This window comes from Petromyzon marinus, chromosome 68 (assembly GCF_048934315.1).
Source record: "Petromyzon marinus isolate PM22_M1 ecotype Great Lakes invasive population chromosome 68, UKy_Petmar_22M1.pri1.0, whole genome shotgun sequence".
NCBI lineage: Eukaryota > Metazoa > Chordata > Hyperoartia > Petromyzontiformes > Petromyzontidae > Petromyzon > Petromyzon marinus.
In genome coordinates this window covers 6,184,204-6,206,409 of record NC_133734.1, presented here as the reverse complement: position 1 = coordinate 6,206,409, position 22,206 = coordinate 6,184,204, and the positions used below count along the sequence as shown (strand labels likewise).

Sequence of the window (22,206 nt, the reverse complement as noted above, 5' to 3'; positions counted from 1 at the left end):
GTGTGTAGGTGTGTGTGTGGAGTGTGTGTAGGTGTGTGTGATGTGTGGTGTGTGTGATGTGTGGTGTGTGTGGTGTGTGTGATGTGTGGTGTGTGTGGTGTGTGTGATGTGTGGTGTGTGTGGTGTGTGGTGTGTGTGGTGTGTGTGATGTGTGGTGTGTGTGGTGTGTGGTGTGTGTGGTGTGTGTGATGTGTGGTGTGTGTGGTGTGTGTGGTGTGTGTGATGTGTGGTGTGTGTGGTGTGTGTGATGTGTGGTGTGTGTGGTGTGTGGTGTGTGTGGTGTGTGTGGTGTGGGGAGACAGCAGAGGAGAGTAGTGTGGTAGTTGTAGTATACAGTGAGGGAAAAAAGTACTTGATCCCCTGCTGATTTTGAACGTTTGCCCACTGACAAAGAAATGATCAGTCTATAATTTTAATGGTAGGTTTATTTGAACAGTGAGAGAGAGAATAACAACAAAATCCAGAAAAAACGCATGTCAAAAATGTTATAAATTGATTTGCATTTTAATGAGGGAAATAAGTATTTGACCACTCTGCAAAACATGACTTAGTACTTGGTGGCAAAATGCTTGTTGGCAATCACAGAGGTCAGACGTTTCTTGTAGTTGGCCACCAGGTTTGCACACATCTCAGGAGGGATTTTGTCCCACTCCTCTTTGCACATTGTCTCCAAGTCATTAAGGTTTCGAGGCTGACGTTTAGCAACTCGAACCTTCAGCTCCCTCCACAGATTTTCTATGGGATTATATAGTGTAGTGTATAGTAGTGTAGTGTATAGTAGTGTAGTGTATAGTGTCATGTATAGTAGTGTAGTGTATAGTAGTGTAATGTATAGTGTAAGTGTATAGTAGTGTAGTGTATAGTGTAGTGTATAGTGTAGTGTATAGTAGTGTAGTGTACAGTAGTGTAGTGTATAATAGTGTAGTGTATAGTAGTGTAGTGTATAGTGTAGTGTATAGTGTAGTGTATAGTAGTGTAGTGTATAGTGTAGTGTATAGTAGTGTAGTGTATAGTGTAGTGTATAGTGTAGTGTATAGTAGTGTAGTGTATAGTAGTGTAGTGTATAGTAGTGTAGTGTATAGTAGTGTAGTGTATAGTGTAGTGTATAGTAGTGTAGTGTATAGTAGTGTAGTGTATAGTGTAGTGTATAGTAGTGTAGTGTATAGTAGTGTAGTGTACGCGTCTCACGAGGGCCGTGGCAGTAGTTGGGCGTGACGATGAAGATTCCGATGAGGAAGAGGAGAAGACTTCGCCACAGCGCACGGAGGGAGAGGCGGAGTCGGGACGGGCAGCCCCGGCGCAGCGGCCCCGCCATGGAGAGTCCCACGGCAGAGCCCAACGCAAACACAAACCTGGAGCACGCACACCGCACTACACTATACACTACACTATACACTGCACTATATCACACTACCATATATAGCAGGCGTTACTAAAAAAGATCTCCAAAATTATAAACAAACACAAGATCCAGGTCCGGTTCAATATAGTACACAAAATCCGTCACCTGATCCCTTCCGTGAAGGGTGTCGTTCCTGACTTACAGTACCCCGGGGTTTACAAATTGAGTTGTACCTTTGGTGGCTGCTATATCGGGGAGACGAAACGACATGTCTCTGACCGAATTCGCGAGCACAAATCAGATTTGAAACACAGCAGAACGAATTCTTCTGCCATAGCTGATCACTGTTACAACACTGTGGGTGATCACGATAGAATTTTCTCTGATACCAAGGTTCTTTGCAAACCCACGGGTTTTTATCAGAGATTTGTTCACGAGGCAATTCAGATTTACAAACACAGACACAATTTCAACCGAGAGGATGGTTTCAAATTAAGCAACCATTGGAAAGATGTTCTGAATCAAACCAAACATTAAACTAATTTTCAATGTTCTTAGCTCTTTCGGTAAAGTCACGTTGAAGGGAAACAATAAAATAATAAAATATATATAAAACAATAAAAATTCTCACGACGTTTCGACCATAACACAAACGGTCGTCATCAGGTGTGAAAAAACCAACAGCAAGAAACATTTGAAAGAAGTGTCGGTTTGCATCAATTTATTTATTTTTAAAGGTGTATTTATTTATTTACATATTAAAAGACGTCGGCGCCACGCGCAGCGATTTAACAGTTTATTTAGAAGGACTAGTCCATCTACGTTCTGAAAAGAGGAGGGGGGAGACGAAAAATGTATGTATGCTGTCTGAAAGCCACCGTAAGCGTGAACAATCAATTAAGACCTGAAATGGTTTAACAAATCCTTCCAATGATTGCTAAGCCAGAATCCATCTTCTCGGTTGAAATTGTCTCTGTGCTTGTATATGTGGATAGCCTCATGAACGAATCTCTCATGGTAGCCAGATGGCTTACAAAGAACCTCTGTCTTGGAAAAGTCAATGTCATGTGAGCCCACTGAATTATACCAATGATCTGCCACGGCCGAGGTGTTGGTCGTACCGTGTTTAAGGTCTGCTTTGTGTTCACGAATGCGGTCCGAGACATGGCGTTTGGTTTCTCCAATGTAACTACTACCACAGAGGCAACTTAGTTTGTAGACACCAGGGTACTGTATGTCCGGAATAACATCTTTTACAGAAGGAACCAGATCACGTATTTTATGTAATGTGTTGAAATGGACCTGGATCTTGTGTTTATTCAAGATTTTGGAGATCTTTTTTGTGATCCCCGCAATGTAGGGTAAAGTTATGGTTTTGTAAGGCTCCTCAAGAGGGTCCTTCTTCATGGTTTGAGTGATAGCTTTGCGGATTGTATAGTCGGAGTAACCATTAGCCTTAAGAGCTTGGTGTACGTGCTTGACTTCACTGCCTATGTGTTCCTGGTCAGATATGCATTGGGCTCTATGGTACAGAGTCAAGATGAGAGAATTCTTCTGTGATGGATGGTGGTGGGAATCCGGTTTCAGATAAGCATCCGTATGGGTAGCTTTCCTGTAGACAGAGTGGCTCATTGAACCATCAGGTCTCTTTTTTATTAGGACATCCAAAAAAGGTAGCTTGTCATCTTTTTCGACTTCCATGGTAAATCTGATGGCTGGGTGTATGGAATTGATGTGGTCGAAAAATGTGTCTAGAGCAGGCCGGCCATGTGGCCAGATGACAAAAGTGTCATCCACGTACCTCTTCCATAAGGTTGGGCGCAGAGTGGCAGTCTGGATGGCGTCAGTCTCAAATTTCTCCATGAAAATGTTGGCTATAACCAGAGATAGGGGGGAGCCAATTGGGGTGCCCTCAGTTTGTTTGTAGAAAGTTCCATTCCAAGTGAAGTATGCATTGGTTAAACAGTGTCTCACCAGGGGGGGTACCTCAGTGTTTAGTCCTTGATGAACCAAGTCTTCAATGATTGCGATGGTGTCAGGTACAGGAACCTTGGTGAATAAGGAAACTACATCAAAACTGACACGCAGATCGTCTGGGGACAGGGAAATACCCTTGATCTCACAAAAAAGATCTCCAAAATCTTGAATAAACACAATATCCAGGTCCGTTTCAACACATTACATAAAATCCGTGATCTGGTTCCGTCTGTAAAAGATGTGATTCCGGACATACAGTACCCTGGTGTCTACAAACTAAGTTGCCTCTGTGGCAGTAGTTACATTGGAGAAACCAAACGCCATGTCTCGGACCGCATTCGTGAACACAAAGCAGACCTTAAACACGGTAGGACCAACACCTCGAATGTGGCAGATCATTGGTATAATTCAGTAGGCTCACATGACATTGACTTTTCCAAGACAGAGGTTCTTTGTAAGCCATCTGGCTACCATGAGAGATTCGTTCATGAGGCTATCCACATATACAAGCACAGAGACAATTTCAACCGAGAAGATGGATTCTGGCTTAGCAATCATTGGAAAGATTTGATAAACCATTTCAGGTCTTAATTGATTGTTCACGCTTACGGTGGCTTTCAGACAGCATACATACATTTTTCGTCTCCCCCCTCCTCTTTTCAGAACATAGATGGACTAGTCCTTCTAAATAAACTGCTAAATCGCTGTGCGTGGTGCTGACGTTTTTTTATAAATAAATAATACACCAACACACCTGAAGACGACAGTTTGTGTTATGGCCGAAACGTCGTGAGAATTTTTATTGTTTTATATATATTTTATTATTTTGTTGTTTCCCTTCAACGTGACTTTACCGAAAGAACTAAGAATATAAAATAATACACCATTTAAAAATAAATAAATTGATGCAAACCGCCACTTCTTTCAAATGTTTCTTGCCGTTGGTTTTTTCACACCTGATGATGACCGTTTGTGTTATGGTCGAAACGTCATGAGAATTTTTATTGTTTTATATATTGTATTATTTTATTGTTTCCCTTCAACGTGACTTTACCGAAAGAGCTAAGAATATGAATTACTGCAGTCACGAAAGTTTTAAACCAAAATTTAATTTTCAATGGTACAGTATATTTTTTCAAGTTGTGGTATCCCAAACTTTCGCAGCTGCTTAAATTCCCTTTCACACCATCAATATGTAAACTCCCCCCTCCCCCCCTCGCCGACCTGCACATGTTCACCCCCTCTACACCGTTCATCATGCTAAGTCCGCCAATTAAATGCTAATTTTATGTTAATTCCTTTGTCAAAGCGCTCTGTTTCCTCTCACACAGCTTAAAGGTCGCGGTCTGAGCTTGGCTGTGTTCACTCCAGCGCAGTCTTCGAGACAGTCTGGTCCCTTCACCTGATGAAGGCCACTTGTGTTGTGGCCAAAACGTCGTGATTTTTGTTGTTTTATTTTTTACCTACGTGACTTTACCCAACAGAACCAAAGAGTACACTACTATATACTACACTATATACGACACTATACACTACACTACTATATACTACACTATACACTACACTACTATACACTACACTATACACTACACTATACACTACACTATACACTACACTATACACTACACTACTATACACTACACTACTATACACAACACCACTATACACTACACTATACACTACACTATACACTACATTACAATACACTACACTATACACTACTATACACTACACTATACACGACACCATACACTACACTACTATACACTACACTACTATACACTACACTATACACTACACTATATACTACACTCACCAGGGGAACACCAGGTCTGCCACAGTCAGCCCTGCATGGACACAGACACGGTGGGGGTTGGTGGGTCGCTCACAGATGGGTTGTCTATAGTAGTGTATAGTAGTGTATAGTGTAGTGTACAGTAGTGTATAGTATAGTAGTGTATAGTGTAGTGTATAGTAGTGTATTGTATAGTAGTGTAGTGTATAGTAGTGTAGTGTATAGTAGTGTAGTGTATAGTGTAGTGTATAGTAGTGTAGTGTACAGTAGTGTATAGTAGTGTAGTGTAATGTAGTGTATAGTGTAGTGTATAGTAGTGTAGTGTATAGTGACTCACCGTTCCACGCCGAGTGTTTAAAGTACCAGTACTTTCCGCCGCCGTAGTTGACGAACACCATGAGGACGATGGAGATCCTGCGGTGCACAAAGACAAAGATTCCCCACGTAGCCTTTGACCCCCCAAACGGCAAAGGGCAGCCCGGAGCAAATCCACGCGCGTCCACCCATCAACATTCTCTCTCTCGTCTGATCAACAAAACCGCAGGAAAAAATTCGCGGCCGTCGCCTGATGAAGTCGGTCACGGTGATCACGGGCGGAACGTCACGGTACTCCAGTGGTAAACGTCGCAGCTTCGCTCTCCAGCACACGACCGGTGTTCTGTACTCGTGCACTATACACTACACTATACACTACACTATACACTACACTATACACTACACTACTATACACTACACTACTATACACTACACTATACACTACACTACTATACACTACACTATACACTACACTATACACTACACTACTATACACTACACTATACACTACACTATACACTACACTATACACTACACTATACACTACACTATACACTACACTACACTATACACTACATTATACTACACTATACACTACTAAACACTACACTATACACTACTATACACTACACTATACACTACACTATACACTACATTGCACTACACTACACTATACACTACTATACACTACACTATACACCACACTATACACTACACTGCACTATACACTACAGTATACACTACCCTACATTACTACACTAGACTATACACTACACTACAAACTACATTACACTACACACTACATTACACTACCATACACTATACACTACACTATACACTACACTACTACACTATACACTACACTTTACATTACACTACACACTACATTACACTACACACTACACTACTACACTATACACTACACTACTATACACTACACTACTATACACCACTACTATACACTACACTACTATACACTACACTACACACTACACTATACACTACACTACTATATGCTACACTATACACTACACTCTACATTACACTACTATACACTACACTATACATTACACTCTACATTACAATACACTATACACTACACGAGTCTCTATGAGTCTCTATGTATCTCTACGGGTCTCTATGTATGTCTATGAGTCTCTACGGGTCTCTATGTATGTCTATGGGTCTCTACGGGTCTCTATGTATGTCTATGAGTCTCTATGTATGTCTATGAGTCTCTATGTATGTCTATGAGTCTTTACGGGTCTCTATGTATGTCTATGAGTCTCTACGGGTCTCTATGTATGTCTATGAGTCTCTATGTATGTCTATGAGTCTCTATGGGTCTCTATGTATGTCTATGGGTCTCTACGGTTCTCTATGTATGTCTATGAGTCTCTATGTATGTCTATGAGTCGCTATGTCTATGGGTCTCTACGGGTCTCTATGTATGTCTATGAGTCTCTATGTATGTCTATGAGTCGCTATGTCTATGGGTCTCTACGGGTCTCTATGTATGTCTATGAGTCTCTACGGGTCTCTATGTATGTCTATGAGTCTCTACGGGTCTCTATGTATGTCTATGAGTCTCTATGGGTCTCTATGTATGTCTATGGGTCTCTACGGGTCTCTATGTATGTCTATGAGTCTCTATGTATGTCTATGAGTCGCTATGTCTATGGGTCTCTACGGGTCTCTATGTATGTCTATGAGTCTCTATGGGTCTCTATGTATGTCTATGGGTCTCTACGGGTCTCTATGTATGTCTATGAGTCTCTATGTATGTCTATGAGTCGCTATGTCTATGGGTCTCTACGGGTCTCTATGTATGTCTATGAGTCTGTGTAATAGTGGTGGTGGTGGTACCCTCTGAACGTGTCGAGTGACCGCAGTCTCTTCACTTGCGTGGCGGTGGCGGTGGAGTTTGGGAGGAGGATCGGAGGCTGTGGGGGCACCGTCGCCTCCTGCAGTGGCATCATCATTGATCATCATCGATTATTATCATCGATTATTATCATCATTGATCATCATCGATTATCATCGATTATTATCATCGATTACCATCATCGATTATTTTCATCGATTATTGTCAATGATTATTATCGCTCTTTCACGTGTGTGTACGTGTGTGTGTATGTGTGTGTACACTGTATGTGTGTATGTGTGTGTGTGTACGTGTGTGTATGTGTACACTGTATGTGTGTATGTATGTACGTGTGTGTGTGTACGTGTGTGTGTGTGTACGCGTGTGTGTGTGTGTACGCGTGTGTGTGTACGCGTGTGTGTGTATGTGTGTATACGTGTGTGTATGTGTGTATGTGTCTGTGTACACTGTACGTGTGTGTGTACACTGTACGTGTGTGTATGTGTGTGGACACTGTACGTGTATGTGTGTGTACACTGTACGTGTATGTGTGTGTACACTGTACGTGTGTGTATGTGTGTCTACACTGTACGTGTGTGTGTATGTGCGTGTGTGTGTGTACGTGTATGTGTGTGTCTATGTGTGTACGTGTGTGTGTATGTGCGTGTGTGTGTACGTGTGTGTGTGTTTGTACCCAGGGCCTCCCCTAGGTCGACTCAGCCTCAAACGAGTACCTGGTGTAGCGGTGGTAGTGGTGGTAGTGGTGGTCGTGTAGTGGTGGTGGTGGTGTAATGGTGGTGTAGTGGTGATGGTGGTGTCGTGGTGGTGGTGTAGTGGTGATGTAGTGGTAGTGGTGTTAGGGTAGTGGTGTAGTGGTGGTGGTGGAGTAGTGGTGGTGGTGTAGTGGTGGTGTAGTGGTATGCATGAATCTACACACTCACTACGATACCATCGCCGACGAAAGGCGGTGGTATTTGTTTTTACATTAACAGTGGCTGGTGTGTAGATGTCACAGTGATTCTGCAACATTGTTCTCCGCTCCTTGCATCATTTTTTATAAACTGTAAACCCTTCTGCTCGCCTCGCGAGTTCGCGTCGCTCATTTTGGTCGGAGTTTACTTGCCGCCGTGTCCTCGGGTTAAAGAGGCCCAACGCTTGCTCGCCGACCAGATTCTGTGTGTGGAGCGAGCAAATCCAGATTCGCTGGTTATCGTACTTGGCGACTTTAACAAAGGTAATCTCAGCCACAAACTCCACAAATACATACAATTCATTAAATGCCCTACCAGAGAAGGGAACACTCTGGATCACTGCTACACTATAGTCAGTAGAGCCTACCACGCCGTCCTCCGAGCAGCACTGGGACACTCTGACCATGCCATAGTCCACCTGATTCCTGCATACAGGCAGAAACTAAAGCTCTGTAAACCTGCTGTGAGGACATCTAAACAGTGGACCAGTGAGGCTGTGGAGGATTTGCGGGCGTGCTTAGACTGTACTGACTGGGATATCTTCACGACTGCTACCAATAGTCTGGATGAACTCACAGAGGCTGTGACGTCGTACATCAGCTTCTGTGAGGACTGCTGTATTCCAACACGTACCAGGGTGAATTTCAACAACAACAAGCCCTGGTTCTCAGCAAAGCTCAGTAGGTTGAGGTTGGAGGAGGAAGCATTTAGGAGTGGAGATAGAGAGAGATTCAAGGAGTCGAAGAACAGGTTTAGCAAGGCGGTGAGAGAGGCTAAACGACTGTACTCAGAGACACTAAAACACCAGTTCTCTACTAACGACGCTGCTTCTGCTGGAGAGGGCTCAGGCAGATCACCAACTACAAGCCCAGAGCCCCCCACACCACTAACGACTCCCGCCTGTCCAACGACCTGAACGAGTTCTACTGCAGATTTGAAAGACAATTGGACTGTCCTGAACTACCCCTTCCCACCCAAGAGGCCCCATCCCGCACCCCTACTACAGAGATGACTCTCTCCTTTCAGGAGGGAGAAGTTAATAGACTTTTCAAGAGGCAGAACCCACGCAAAGCAGCTGGGCTGGACTCTGTCTCTCCAGCCACCCTCAGGCACTGCGCTGACCAGCTGTCTCCGGTGTTCACCAACATCTTTAACACCTCCCTGGAGACATGCCATGTACCAGCCTGTCTCAAGTCCTCCACCATCATCCCTGTGCCCAAAAAGCGAAGGCCAACAGGAATAAATGATTATAGACCGGTCGCCCTTATCTCTGTGGTAATGAAGTCTTTTGAGCGCCTGGTCCTGGCACACCTCAAAGCCATCACAGACCCTCTCCTGGACCCCCTTCAGTTTGCCTACAGAGCCAACAGGTCTGTGGACGACGCAGTTAACATGGCCCTCCACCTCACCCTACAGCATCTGGACTCCCCAGAATCCTACGCCAGGATCCTATTTGTGGACTTCAGCTCTGCCTTCAACACCATCATCCCTGCCCTGCTTCAGGACAAGCTCTTCCAGCTGAACGTGCCCGACTCCACCTGTAGGTGGATCACAGACTTCCTGTCTGACAGGAAGCAGTGCGTTAAGCTGGGAACACAAGTCTCTGACTCCAGGTCCATCAGCACCGGAACTCCTCAGGGCTGCGTCCTTTCCCCACTGCTCTTCTCCCTGTACACCAACAGCTGCACCTCCAATCATCTGTCCTTCAAACTCTTGAAGTTTGCGGACGACACCACCCTCATTGGGCTGATCTCTGGTGGGGATGAGTCTGACTATAGGTGGGAAGCTGACAATCTGGTGACCTGGTGTAGCCAGAACAACTTAGAGCTAAATGCTCTAAAGACAAATGAGATGGTTGTGGACATCAGGAAGAATACAGCCCCACTCACCCCCATCACCCTGTGCGACTCCCCAATCAAAACTGTAGAGTCCTTCCGATTCCTGGGCACTATTCTCTCCGGGGACCTCAAGTGGGAACTGAACATCAGCTCCCTCACCAAGAGAGCTCAACAGAGGATGTACTTTTCGATTTAAAGCTTTCGTGACTGCAAGGAATCATCTTCTTTGGTTCTTTCGGTAAAGTCACGTAGAATGAGAATAAAATAATAAATTAATAAAATAAAATAACACAATAAAATTCTCAGACAGTCTCGAGACAGTCTCGTCCCTTCACCTGATGAAGGCCGCTTGTGTTGTGGCCGAAACGTCGTGAGAATTTTATTGTGTTATTTTATTTGATCAATTTATTGTTTTATTCTCATTCTACGTGACTTTACCGAAAGAACCAAAAAAGAGGATGTACTTCCTATGGCAGCTGAAGAAATTCAAACTGACAAAGACAATGATGGTGCACTTCTATACAGCAATCATTGAATCCATCCTCACCTCCTCAATAACCGTCTGGTACGCTGCTGCCACTGCCAAGGACAAGAGCAGACTGCAGCGTATCATCCACACTGCTGAGAAGGTGATTGCTCCCCTCCGGCAGAAGGCTGCAGTCCATCAGGACCAAAACCTCACGCCACAAAAACAGTTTCTTCCCATCCGCTGCTGGCCTCTTCAACAAGACCAAGGGCTTACACTGACTTTAACATTTTATCTACAAAATGACACCTTGCCATATTTACACTATGTTACCCTATTTGTATTTTTTGTATTTTTAGATTGTATCTTATAGCTACTTTATATTCAATATTTATTCAAAATTTAACATACTTTAGCCCCTTAGTGTTAGTTAGACTTTGTACCTTGTGTAGTTAGACTTGTATACCACTTATTTAAGATTTAAGATTCCTATATGTTGAATGTATGCACCTTCCTGCCAAAGTAAATTCCTTGTCTGTGCGAACTATCATGGTGAATACAACCCTTTCTGATTCTGATGGTGGTGGTGTAGTGGTGGTGGTGTAGTGGTGATAGTGATGATGGTGTAGTGGTGATGGTGGTGTAGTGGTGATGGTGGTGCAGTGGTGGTGCAGTGGTGGTGTAGTGGTGGTGTAGTGGTTGTGGTGTAGTGAATATCGCTAGCACTGGGGGAGAGACAAAGGCGGCCAGGCGTGGTGCTGGCCACCCACCCCCTCGTGTGCCGTGCCGGCAGCCTTCATAGGCGCTACTGCTCGCTAACAGCACTTGCCCCTACAGCCTGTTAAGGCTACATGGGGGATCTTTGTCTGTGTGTTCGTGTGTGTACGTGTCAGTGTATGAGCGTATGTGTGTCTGTGTGTGTATGTGTGTGTACGTGTATGTATGCATGTGTGTGTGTGTGTGCGTGTGTGTGTGCGTGTATGTGTGCGTGTACGTGTATGCGTGTATGTGTGTGTGCACAGAAGGGGGCACAGGTGGTGCATCAGCCAGTCATCTCAGTCAGTCGACCGGTGACACCTGGGTCTGCCCCGTGACCTTCTGTCAGCGGGCGTTCGACACTTAACGTGGCCTCAAGGTGCACATGGCCTGGCACAAGCGTCGTGATGATGTCAACGCCACATAGTGGCGAATGGTGGTTGTTGTTGTTGTGTGTGTCTCACGTTATTCAGCAGCGTGTGGTTATCCGGACGATGCAGAACACGGCCTATCACGCTCTGCACACAGCGCAGCCTGACACACACAGACACACACACAGACACACACACAGACACACACACACAGACACACACACAGACACACACACAGACACACACACAGACACACACACAGACACACACACAGACACACACAGATGATGGTGGTGGTGATGGTGGTGATGGTGGTGATGGTGGTGGGTGGTGGTGATGATGATGAAGGTGGTGATGATGATGATGGTGGTGATGGTGGTGGTGATGGTGATGATGATGAAGGTGGTGATGATGGTGATGGTGATGATGGTGGTGGTGATGATGATGAAGGTGGTGATGATGGTGATGGTGGTGATGGTGGTGGTGATGGTGGTGGTGATGATGATGAAGGTGGTGATGATGGTGATGGTGGTTTAACACACACACACAGTGTGTTAAACCCAGGATGGATCGTAGGCAGGCTAGCCTAAATGTTTCTAACCGGCGAAGATGTTCCATTAGGGGGGTCCACGTTTCGCAAGCGTAGACAAGGGAGGGAATGACCATGGCCGAGAAAACCTGAAGCTTAGTGCAGAGCGACGGACCAGGTAGCTTCCACACAGCATTACGCAACCGATGAAAAGATATTGCCGCTCGACTGATTCGGAGTGAGACCTCTGCTGTTAAACCGGAGCCGGTCATGAGCACAGTGCCCAGGTATTGGAAACTCTCCACTCTCTCCACAACTGCCCCATCACCGATAGGGAGTTGTGGGGGTGGAGTGTCTGATGGTACAAAATACCCAGGCAGGTGCTTAGTTTTGGTGGGGCTGATGCTAAGGCCCCACCTCTTAGTGGCAAGCTCCAGGTTCAGCAGCAGCGCCTCCAATTTCTCCTTTGAGTGAGCCGCAATTACCAGATCACCGGCATACATAACGGGTTGACCAATAGGGAGCCATCCCTTGGTCACACCTGGGCATCAACAGTGAGGGAAAAAAGTATTTGATCCCTTGCTGATTTTGTACGTTTGCCCACTGACAAATAAATGATCAGTCTATAATTTTAATGGTAGGTTTATTTGAACAGTGAGAGACAGAATAACAACAAAAAAATCCAGAAAAACGCATGTCAAAAATGTTATAAGTTGATTTGCATTTTAATGAGGGAAATAAGTATTTGACCTCTCTCTCACTGTTCAAATAAACCTACCATTAAAATTATAGACTGATCATTTCTTCATCAGTGGGCAAACGTACAAAATCAGCAGGGGATCAAATAACTTTTTCCCTCACTGTATCAGCATCCCATTGTATCTGTACAAAATGGAAATTCCTCCGGTACAGCTACTGAAGGCTTCACGAACTACGTGGTCGAAATAGATGTTAAATAATGTGGGAGCCAGAGGACATCCCTGTCGCACCCCAAGGTGTACAGGGAATAGCTCCGACTCCCGGCCACGTAGTTTTATCCGGGCCAGATCACCTACATGAAGGTCCTTAATGAGCGTGAACAGAGGGTCAGGGACTCCGAAAGCACAAAGAACAACCCAGAGCCAAGGCCTACTGATGGTATCATAGGCCTTGACCAGGTCAATAAAGCAGAGATATAGGTCTTGTTGGAATTCCCTACACCTCTGCTGTAGCAGACGGACAGAAAATATGGCATCTGTGCAGGACCGCCCTTTCCTGAAACCGCATTGGGGCTTCGCAAGCCTCTCCTCAGCGTGCCTAGCAAGGCGATGTTGAATAATCCTTGCCAGAACCTTTCCCGGCACACTGAGGAGTGAGATGCCCCTGTAGTTGTAACAGTCTGTGCGGTCCCCCTTCTTAAAGAGAGGGACCACCTGGGCATCCCTCCAATCCTGCGGAACCCATCCAGTGGTCCAGACTGTTGTTATGATGTCATGTGCAGCAGTCTGTGCACAGACGCCACCCTCCCTCAGCATTTCGTTTGGGAGATCATCTCTGCCCGGTGCCTTTCCTGGTCTCAGACTCTGGATCGCCTTCAGTACTTCCTCAACAGATGGTACCTCAGCCAGCCACTCACAGGGGGTGACTTCCTCCTCGAATATTTGAGGCACCGCAGCCTCAGCAGGGTCATCCCCACTTTGTCCCACGATGTTTTCCAGGCAGAGGGATTTTCCCTCCCCCAGGACCTCACAGAAATGCTTAGCAAATCTGCAAACCTGTTCCTGGAGGTCGGAGATTGGATCACCGTTCTTTCCCCTAATGATGGTAATAGGTGTGGCGCTGCAGGTTACTTTTTTGATGGATTTAATCGTGGGCCATTGAGGCAGACCACACACACACAGACACACACACAGAGACACACACAGACACACACAGAGACAAACAGAGACACACACACACAGACACACACACACCCAACTGCTCACCAACCACCCCCCCCATCACCCACCTGAGTGCCCACCCACTAAGTGGGAAGAGAATCGACAGCAGCAGCAGAACACCTGCAGCGATGAGGACAGCTGCACATCACACACCATCACACAACATCACACAACATCACACAACATCACACAACATCACACAACATCACACAACATCACACACCATCACACAACATCACACACCATCACACAACATCACACAACATCACACAACATCACGGGGCCTTACGTAGTGAGGAGTTGACAGGTGCCCGTGTGATGGTGGTGGTGATGGTGGTGATGATGGTGATGGTGGTGATGGTAGTGATGGTGGTGGTGGTGATGGTGGTGATGGTGGTGGTGGTGGTGATGGTGGTGGTGATGGTGATGATGGTGATGGTGGTGGTGATGGTGGTGGTGGTGATGGTGGTGGTGATGGTGGTGATGATGGTGATGGTGGTGGTGGTGGTGATGGTGGTGATGGTGGTGGTGATGGTGGTGATGGTGGTGGTGATGGTGATGGTGGTTGTGGTGATGGTGGTGGTGGTGATGGTGGTGATGGTGGTGGTGATCGTGATGATGGTGATGGTGGTGATGGTGGTGATGGTGGTGGTGGTGATGGTGGTGGTGATGGTGGTGATGATGGTGATGGTGGTGATGGTGGTGATGGTGGTGGTGGTGATGGTGGTGGTGGTGATGGTGGTGATGGTGGTGGTGATGGTGGTGATGGTGGTGATGGTGGTGGTGATGGTGATGATGGTGATGGTGGTGATGGTGGTGGTGGTGATGGTGGTGGTGATGGTGGTGATGATGGTGATGGTGGTGATGGTGGTGATGGTGGTGGTGGTGATGGTGGTGATGGTGGTGGTGGTGGTGGTGATGGTGGTGGTGATGGTGATGATGGTGATGGTGGTGATGGTGGTGATGGTGGTGGTGGTGATGGTGGTGGTGATGGTGGTGATGATGGTGATGGTGGTGATGGTGGTGATGGTGGTTGTGGTGATGGTGGTGGTGGTGGTGGTGGTGATGGTGGTGGTAGTGGTGATGGTGGTGATGATGGTGATGGTGGTGATGGTGGTGATGGTGGTTGTGGTGATGGTGGTGGTGGTGGTGGTGATGGTGGTGGTAGTGGTGATGGTGGTGATGATGGTGATGGTGGTGATGGTGGTGATGCGGCCTTACGTAGTGAGGAGTTTACGGGTTCCCGTGTGGTGGTGATGGGGCTGCAGGTGGCGTTGCTGGAGCGGTTTCCGTGCTCCACACGCAGCGAAAACTCCCCCAGCTCACCCAGCCACACCTCCATCCTGCACCATCACCAACATCACCACCACCATCACCAACATTACCACCACCATCACCAACATCACCACCATCACCAACATCACCACCATCATCACCACTACCATCACCAACATCACCACCACCATCACCACCATCACCACCTCCATCCTGCACCATCACCAACATCACCACCTCCATCCTGCACCATCACCAACATCACCACCACCATCACCAACATCACCACCACCATCACCACTACCATCACCACCTCCATCCTGCACCATCACCAACATCACCACCACCATCACCACTAACATCACCACCATCACCACCTCCATCCTGCACCATCACCAACATCACCACCACCATCACCACCATCACCACCTCCATCCTGCACCATCACCAACATCACCACCACCATCACCACCATCACCACCTCCATCCTGCAACATCACCAACACCACCACTACCATCTCCACCATCACCACCTCCATCCTGCACCATCACCAACATCACCACCACCATCACCAACATCACCACCACCATCACCACTACCATCACCACCTCCATCCTGCACCATCACCAACATCACCACCACCATCACCACTACCATCACCACCATCACCACCTCCATCCTGCACCATCACCAACATTACCACCACCATCACCACTACCATCACCACCTCCATCCTGCACCATCACCAACATCACCACCACAATCACCACTACCATCACCACCATCACCACCTCCATCCTGCACCATCACCAACATTACCACCACCATCACCACCATCACCACCTCCATCCTGCACCATCACCAACATCACCACCACCATCACCACCATCACCACCTCCATCCTGCAACATCACCAACACCACCACTACCATCACCACCATCACCACCTCCATCCTGCACCATCACCAACATCACCACCACCATCACCACTACCATCACCACCATCACCACCTCCATCCTGCACCATCACCAACATCACCACCATCACCACCTCCATCACAAACATCACCACCACCATCACTAATTTCACCACCAACATCATCACTACCATCACCAACATCACCACCTCCATCCTGCAACATCACCAACATCACCACCACCATCACCAACATCATCACTAACATCACTAACATCACCAACATCACCACCACCATTACCAACATCACCACCATCACCAACATCACTACCATCACCACCTCCCACAACTAACATCACCACCACCATCACTAACTTCACCACCACCATCACTAACATCACCATCACTAACATCACCACCAGCCACACCTCCATCCTGCAACATCACCAACATCACCACCACCATCACCAACATCACCACCACCATCACCAACATCACCACCACCATCACCACTACCATCACCACCATCACCACCTCCATCCTGCACCATCACCAACATCACCACCACCATCACCAACATCACCACCTCCATCCTGCAACATCACCGACATCACCACCACCATCACCAACATCATCACTAACATCACTAACATCACCAACATCACCACCATCACCAACATCACCACCATCACCACCTCCATCACTAACATCACCACCACCATCACTAACTTCACCACCACCATCACCAACATCACCACCATCATCACTAACATCACCACCACCATCACTAACATCACCAACATCACCACACGTCATACCACAAACCCACCCACCCACTAACCCCCCCACCCACTCACTCACCCACCCGCTCACTCACTCACTCACCCACCCACTCACCCCCCCACCCACTCACTCACCCACCTACTCACTCACCCACCCACTTACTCACCCACCCACTCACCCCCCCACCCACTCACTCACCCAATCACTCACCCACCTACTCACTCACCCACCCACTCACTCACCAACCCACTCACCCCCCCACCCACTCACTCACCCACCCCCCGACTCACCCACCCACTCACTCACCCACCCACCCACTCACTCACCCCCCCACCCACCCGCCCACTCACCCACCCACTCACTCACTCACCCACCCACTCGCTCACCCACCCACCCCCCCACTCACTCACCCACCCACCCCCCGACTCACCCACCCACTCACTCACCCCCCCACCCACCCCCCCACTCACCCACCCACTCACCCACCCACTCACTCACTCACCCACCCACTCGCTCACCCACCCACCCCCCCACTCACTCACCCACCCCCCAACTCACCCACCCACTCACCCCCCCACCCACCCACCCACTCACCGGCACAGCTCACCACCACTGCTCACCAGCGCCAGCGTGCCAGGGTGAGTGGAGTCCACGGCCACCCGGCTCACGCGCCCACCCACACACTCAGCCAGGGCCCGGGGGACGCACTGCAGGGGTCACGGGCAGGGGTCACGGGCAGGGGTCATGGGCAGGGGTCACGGGCAGGGGTCACGGCCAGGGTGAGGTGAGGTCACGTGAATTGGTGAGTCTTTGAGTCGTCAGTGAGACGGTGGTGAGGAGTCGGTGGTGAGGAGTGGGTGGTGAGGAGTGGGTGGTGAGGCGTGGGTGGTGAGGAGTGGGTGGTGAGGAGTGGGTGGTGGTGAGTGGGTGGTGAGGAGTGGGTGGTGAGGAGTGGGTGGTGAGGAGTGGGTGGTGAGGAGTGGGTGGTGAGGAGTGTGTGGTGAGGAGTGGGTGGTGAGGAGTGGGTGGTGAGGAGTGGGTGGTGGTGAGTGGGTGGTGAGGAGTGGGTGGTGAGGAGTGGGTGGTGAGGAGTGGGTGGTGAGGAGTGGGTGGTGAGGAGTGTGTGGTGAGGCGTGGGTGGTGAGGAGTGGGTGGTGAGGAGTGTGTGGTGAGGAGTGTGTGGTGAGGAGTGTGTGGTGAGGAGTGGGTGGTGAGGCGTGGGTGGTGAGGAGTGGGTGGTGAGGAGTGTGTGGTGAGGAGTCGGTGGTGGTGAGTGGGTGGTGAGGCGTGGGTGGTGAGGAGTGGGTGGTGAGGAGTGTGTGGTGAGGAGTGTGTGGTGAGGAGTGTGTGGTGAGGAGTGTGTGGTGAGGCGTGGGTGATGAGGAGTGTGTGGTGAGGAGTGGGTGGTGAGGAGTGTGTGGTGAGGAGTCGGTGGTGGTGAGTGGGTGGTGAGGCGTGGGTGGTGAGGAGTGTGTGGTGAGGAGTGTGTGGTGAGGAGTGGGTGGTGAGGAGTGTGTGGTGAGGAGTGGGTGGTGAGGAGTGTGTGGTGAGGAGTGGGTGGTGAGGAGTGTGTGGTGAGGAGTGGGTGGTGAGGAGTCGGTGGTGGTGAGTGGGTGGTGAGGCGTGGGTGGTGAGGAGTGGGTGGTGAGGAGTGGGTGGTGGTGAGTGGGTGGTGAGGAGTGGGTGGTGAGGAGTGGGTGGTGAGGAGTCGGTGGTGGTGAGTGGGTGGTGAGGAGTGGGTGGTGAGGAGTGTGTGGTGAGGAGTGGGTGGTGAGGAGTGTGTGGTGAGGAGTGGGTGGTGGTGAGTGGGTGGTGAGGCGTGGGTGGTGAGGAGTGGGTGGTGAGGCGTGGGTGGTGAGGAGTGGGTGGTGAGGAGTGTGTGGTGAGGAGTGTGTGGTGAGGAGTGTGTGGTGAGGAGTGTGTGGTGAGGAGTGGGTGGTGAGGAGTGGGTGGTGAGGAGTGTGTGGTGAGGAGTGTGTGGTGAGGAGTGTGTGGTGAGGAGTGGGTGGTGAGGAGTGTGTGGTGAGGAGTGTGTGGTGAGGAGTGTGTGGTGAGGAGTGGGTGGTGGTGAGTGGGTGGTGAGGAGTGGGTGGTGAGGAGTGGGTGGTGAGGAGTGTGTGGTGAGGAGTGGGTGGTGAGGAGTGGGTGGTGAGGAGTGGGTGGTGAGGAGTGGGTGGTGAGGCGTGGGTGGTGAGGAGTGGGTGGTGAGGAGTGTGTGGTGAGGAGTGTGTGGTGAGGAGTGTGTGGTGAGGCGTGGGTGGTGAGGAGTGGGTGGTGAGGAGTGGGTGAAGGAGTGGGTGGTGAGGAGTGGGTGGTGGTGAGTGGGTGGTGAGGAGTGTGTGGTGAGGAGTGGGTGGTGAGGAGTGTGTGGTGAGGAGTGGGTGGTGAGGAGTGGGTGGTGGTGAGTGTGTGGTGAGGAGTGGGTGGTGAGGAGTGGGTGGTGAGGAGTGGGTGGTGGTGAGTGGGTGGTGAGGCGTGGGTGGTGAGGAGTGGGTGGTGAGGAGTGTGTGGTGAGGAGTGTGTGGTGAGGAGTGGGTGGTGAGGAGTGTGTGGTGAGGCGTGGGTGGTGAGGAGTGGGTGGTGAGGAGTGTGTGGTGAGGAGTGTGTGGTGAGGAGTGGGTGGTGAGGAGTGGGTGGTGGTGAGTGGGTGGTGAGGAGTGGGTGGTGAGGCGTGGGTGGTGAAGATGTGTGGTGAGGAGTGGGTGGTGGTGAGGAGTGTGTGGTGAGGAGTGTGTGGTGAGGCGTGGGTGGTGAGGAGTGGGTGGTGAGGAGTGGGTGGTGAGGAGTGGGTGGTGGTGAGTGGGTGGTGAGGAGTGTGTGGTGAGGAGTGGGTGGTGGTGAGTGGGTGGTGAGGAGTGGGTGGTGAGGAGTGTGTGGTGAGGTGGGTGGTGATGAAGTGTGGTGAGAGGGTGGTGAGGTGGTGAGGAGTGTGGTGAGTAGTGGGTGGTGAGAAGTGTGTGGTGAGGCGTGTGTGGTGAGGAGTGTGTGGTGAGGAGTGGGTGGTGAGGAGTGTGTGGTGAGGAGTGTGTGGTGAGGAGTGTGTGGTGAGGAGTGGGTGGTGAGGCGTGGGTGGTGAGGAGTGGGTGGTGAGGAGTGTGTGGTGAGGAGTGGGTGGTGAGGAGTGTGTGGTGAGGAGTGGGTGGTGAGGAGTGTGTGGTGAGGAGTGGGTGGTGAGGAGTGTGTGGTGAGGAGTGTGTGGTGAGGAGTGTGTGGTGAGGAGTGTGTGGTGAGGAGTGGGTGGTGAGAAGTGTGTGGTGAGGCGTGGGTGGTGAGGAGTGGGTGGTGGTGAGTGGGTGGTGAGGAGTGTGTGGTGAGGAGTGGGTGGTGGTGAGTGTGTGGTGAGGAGTGGGTGGTGAGGAGTGGGTGGTGAGGAGTGGGTGGTGGTGAGTGGGTGGTGAGGCGTGGGTGGTGAGGAGTGGGTGGTGAGGAGTGTGTGGTGAGGAGTGTGTGGTGAGGAGTGGGTGGTGAGGAGTGTGTGGTGAGGCGTGGGTGGTGAGGAGTGGGTGGTGAGGAGTGTGTGGTGAGGAGTGTGTGGTGAGGAGTGGGTGGTGAGGAGTGGGTGGTGGTGAGTGGGTGGTGAGGAGTGGGTGGTGAGGAGTGGGTGGTGAGAAGTGTGTGGTGAGGAGTGGGTGGTGGTGAGGAGTGTGTGGTGGAGGTGTGGTGTGGTGAGGAGTGGGTGGTGAGGAGTGTGTGGAGTGGTGAGTGAGTGGGTGGTGGTGAGTGGGTGGTGAGGAGTGTGTGGTGAGGAGTGGGTGGTGGGTGAGTGGGTGGTGGGAGGTGGTGGTGAGGTGGGTGGGTGGTGAGGCGTGGTGAGTGTGTGGTGAGGCGTGGGTGGTGAGGAGTGTGTGGTGAGTAGTGGGTGGTGAGAAGTGTGTGGTGAGGCGTGTGTGGTGAGGAGTGTGTGGTGAGGAGTGGGTGGTGAGGAGTGTGTGGTGAGGAGTGTGTGGTGAGGAGTGTGTGGTGAGGAGTGGGTGGTGAGGCGTGTGGTGAGGAGTGGGTGGTGAGGAGTGTGTGGTGAGGAGTGGGTGGTGAGGAGTGTGTGGTGAGGAGTGGGTGGTGAGGAGTGTGTGGTGAGGAGTGGGTGGTGAGGAGTGTGTGGTGAGGAGTGTGTGGTGAGGAGTGTGTGGTGAGGAGTGTGTGGTGAGGAGTGGGTGGTGAGAAGTGTGTGGTGAGGCGTGGGTGGTGAGGAGTGGGTGGTGGTGAGTGGGTGGTGAGGAGTGTGTGGTGAGGAGTGGGTGGTGGTGAGTGGGTGGTGAGGCGTGGGTGGTGAGGAGTGGGTGGTGAGGAGTGGGTGGTGGTGAGTGTGTGGTGAGGAGTGTGTGGTGAGGAGTGTGTGGTGAGGAGTGGGTGGTGAGAAGTGTGTGGTGAGGCATGGGTGGTGAGAAGTGTGTGGTGAGGAGTGGGTGGTGAGAAGTGTGTGGTGAGGCGTGGGTGGTGAGGAGTGTGTGGTGAGGAGTGGGTGGTGAGGAGTGGGTGGTGAGGAGTCGGTGGTGAGGAGTGTGTGGTGAGGAGTCGGTGGTGAGGAGTGTGTGGTGAGGAATGTGTGGTGAGGAGTGGGTGGTGAGGAGTGGGTGGTGGTGAGTGGGTGGTGAGGAGTGTGTGGTGGAATTGTGGTGAGGAATGTGTGGTGAGGAGTGGGTGGTGAGGAGTGGGTGGTGGTGAGTGGGTGGTGAGGAGTGTGTGGTGAGGAGTGGGTGGTGAGGCGTGGGTGGTGAGGAGTAGGTGGTGAGGAGTGTGTGGTGAGGAGCTCACCTGGAAGCAGTCGCTAGAGTCCCAGGTGAGGGTGAGCGTCTCCCTCAGCTCGTTGTGCACCACCAGCTCAGCGTGCTCCAGCTGGGCGCTGCCCGCCATCTCTGAATACACGCAGAGGGATAATGGTTACCGTGGAGACCGCGGTTGCCGTGGAGACCGCGGTTGCCGTGGAGACCGCGGTTACCGTGGAGACCGGGGTTACCGTGGAGACCGCGGTTGCCGTGGAGACCGAGGTTGCCGTGGAGACCGCGGTTTGCCGTGGGGACCGCGGTTACCGTGGAGACCGGGGTTACCGTGGAGACCGGGGTTACCGTGGAGACCGCGGTTGCCGTGGAG

General features: G+C 50.3%; 1 protein-coding gene across 2 annotated transcripts in view; it reads right to left on the bottom strand.

Annotated features, from left to right (window-relative positions):
* HGSNAT (heparan-alpha-glucosaminide N-acetyltransferase) overlaps window positions 1-22,206 on the bottom strand; it is a 45,722-nt gene that overhangs the window by 21,607 nt on the left and 1,909 nt on the right. For both annotated transcript variants that reach the window (XM_076054856.1, XM_076054857.1), the window contains exons 3-11: window positions 21,871-21,971; window positions 17,713-17,825; window positions 15,365-15,486; window positions 14,212-14,281; window positions 11,789-11,858; window positions 7,296-7,393; window positions 5,452-5,528; window positions 5,136-5,166; window positions 1,189-1,352 (exon numbers count right to left, since the gene is read on the bottom strand). In XM_076054856.1, the coding sequence (XP_075910971.1) occupies window positions 1,189-1,352; window positions 5,136-5,166; window positions 5,452-5,528; window positions 7,296-7,393; window positions 11,789-11,858; window positions 14,212-14,281; window positions 15,365-15,486; window positions 17,713-17,825; window positions 21,871-21,971 (846 nt within the window). The remainder of the gene's footprint in view (window positions 1-1,188; window positions 1,353-5,135; window positions 5,167-5,451; window positions 5,529-7,295; window positions 7,394-11,788; window positions 11,859-14,211; window positions 14,282-15,364; window positions 15,487-17,712; window positions 17,826-21,870; window positions 21,972-22,206) is intronic.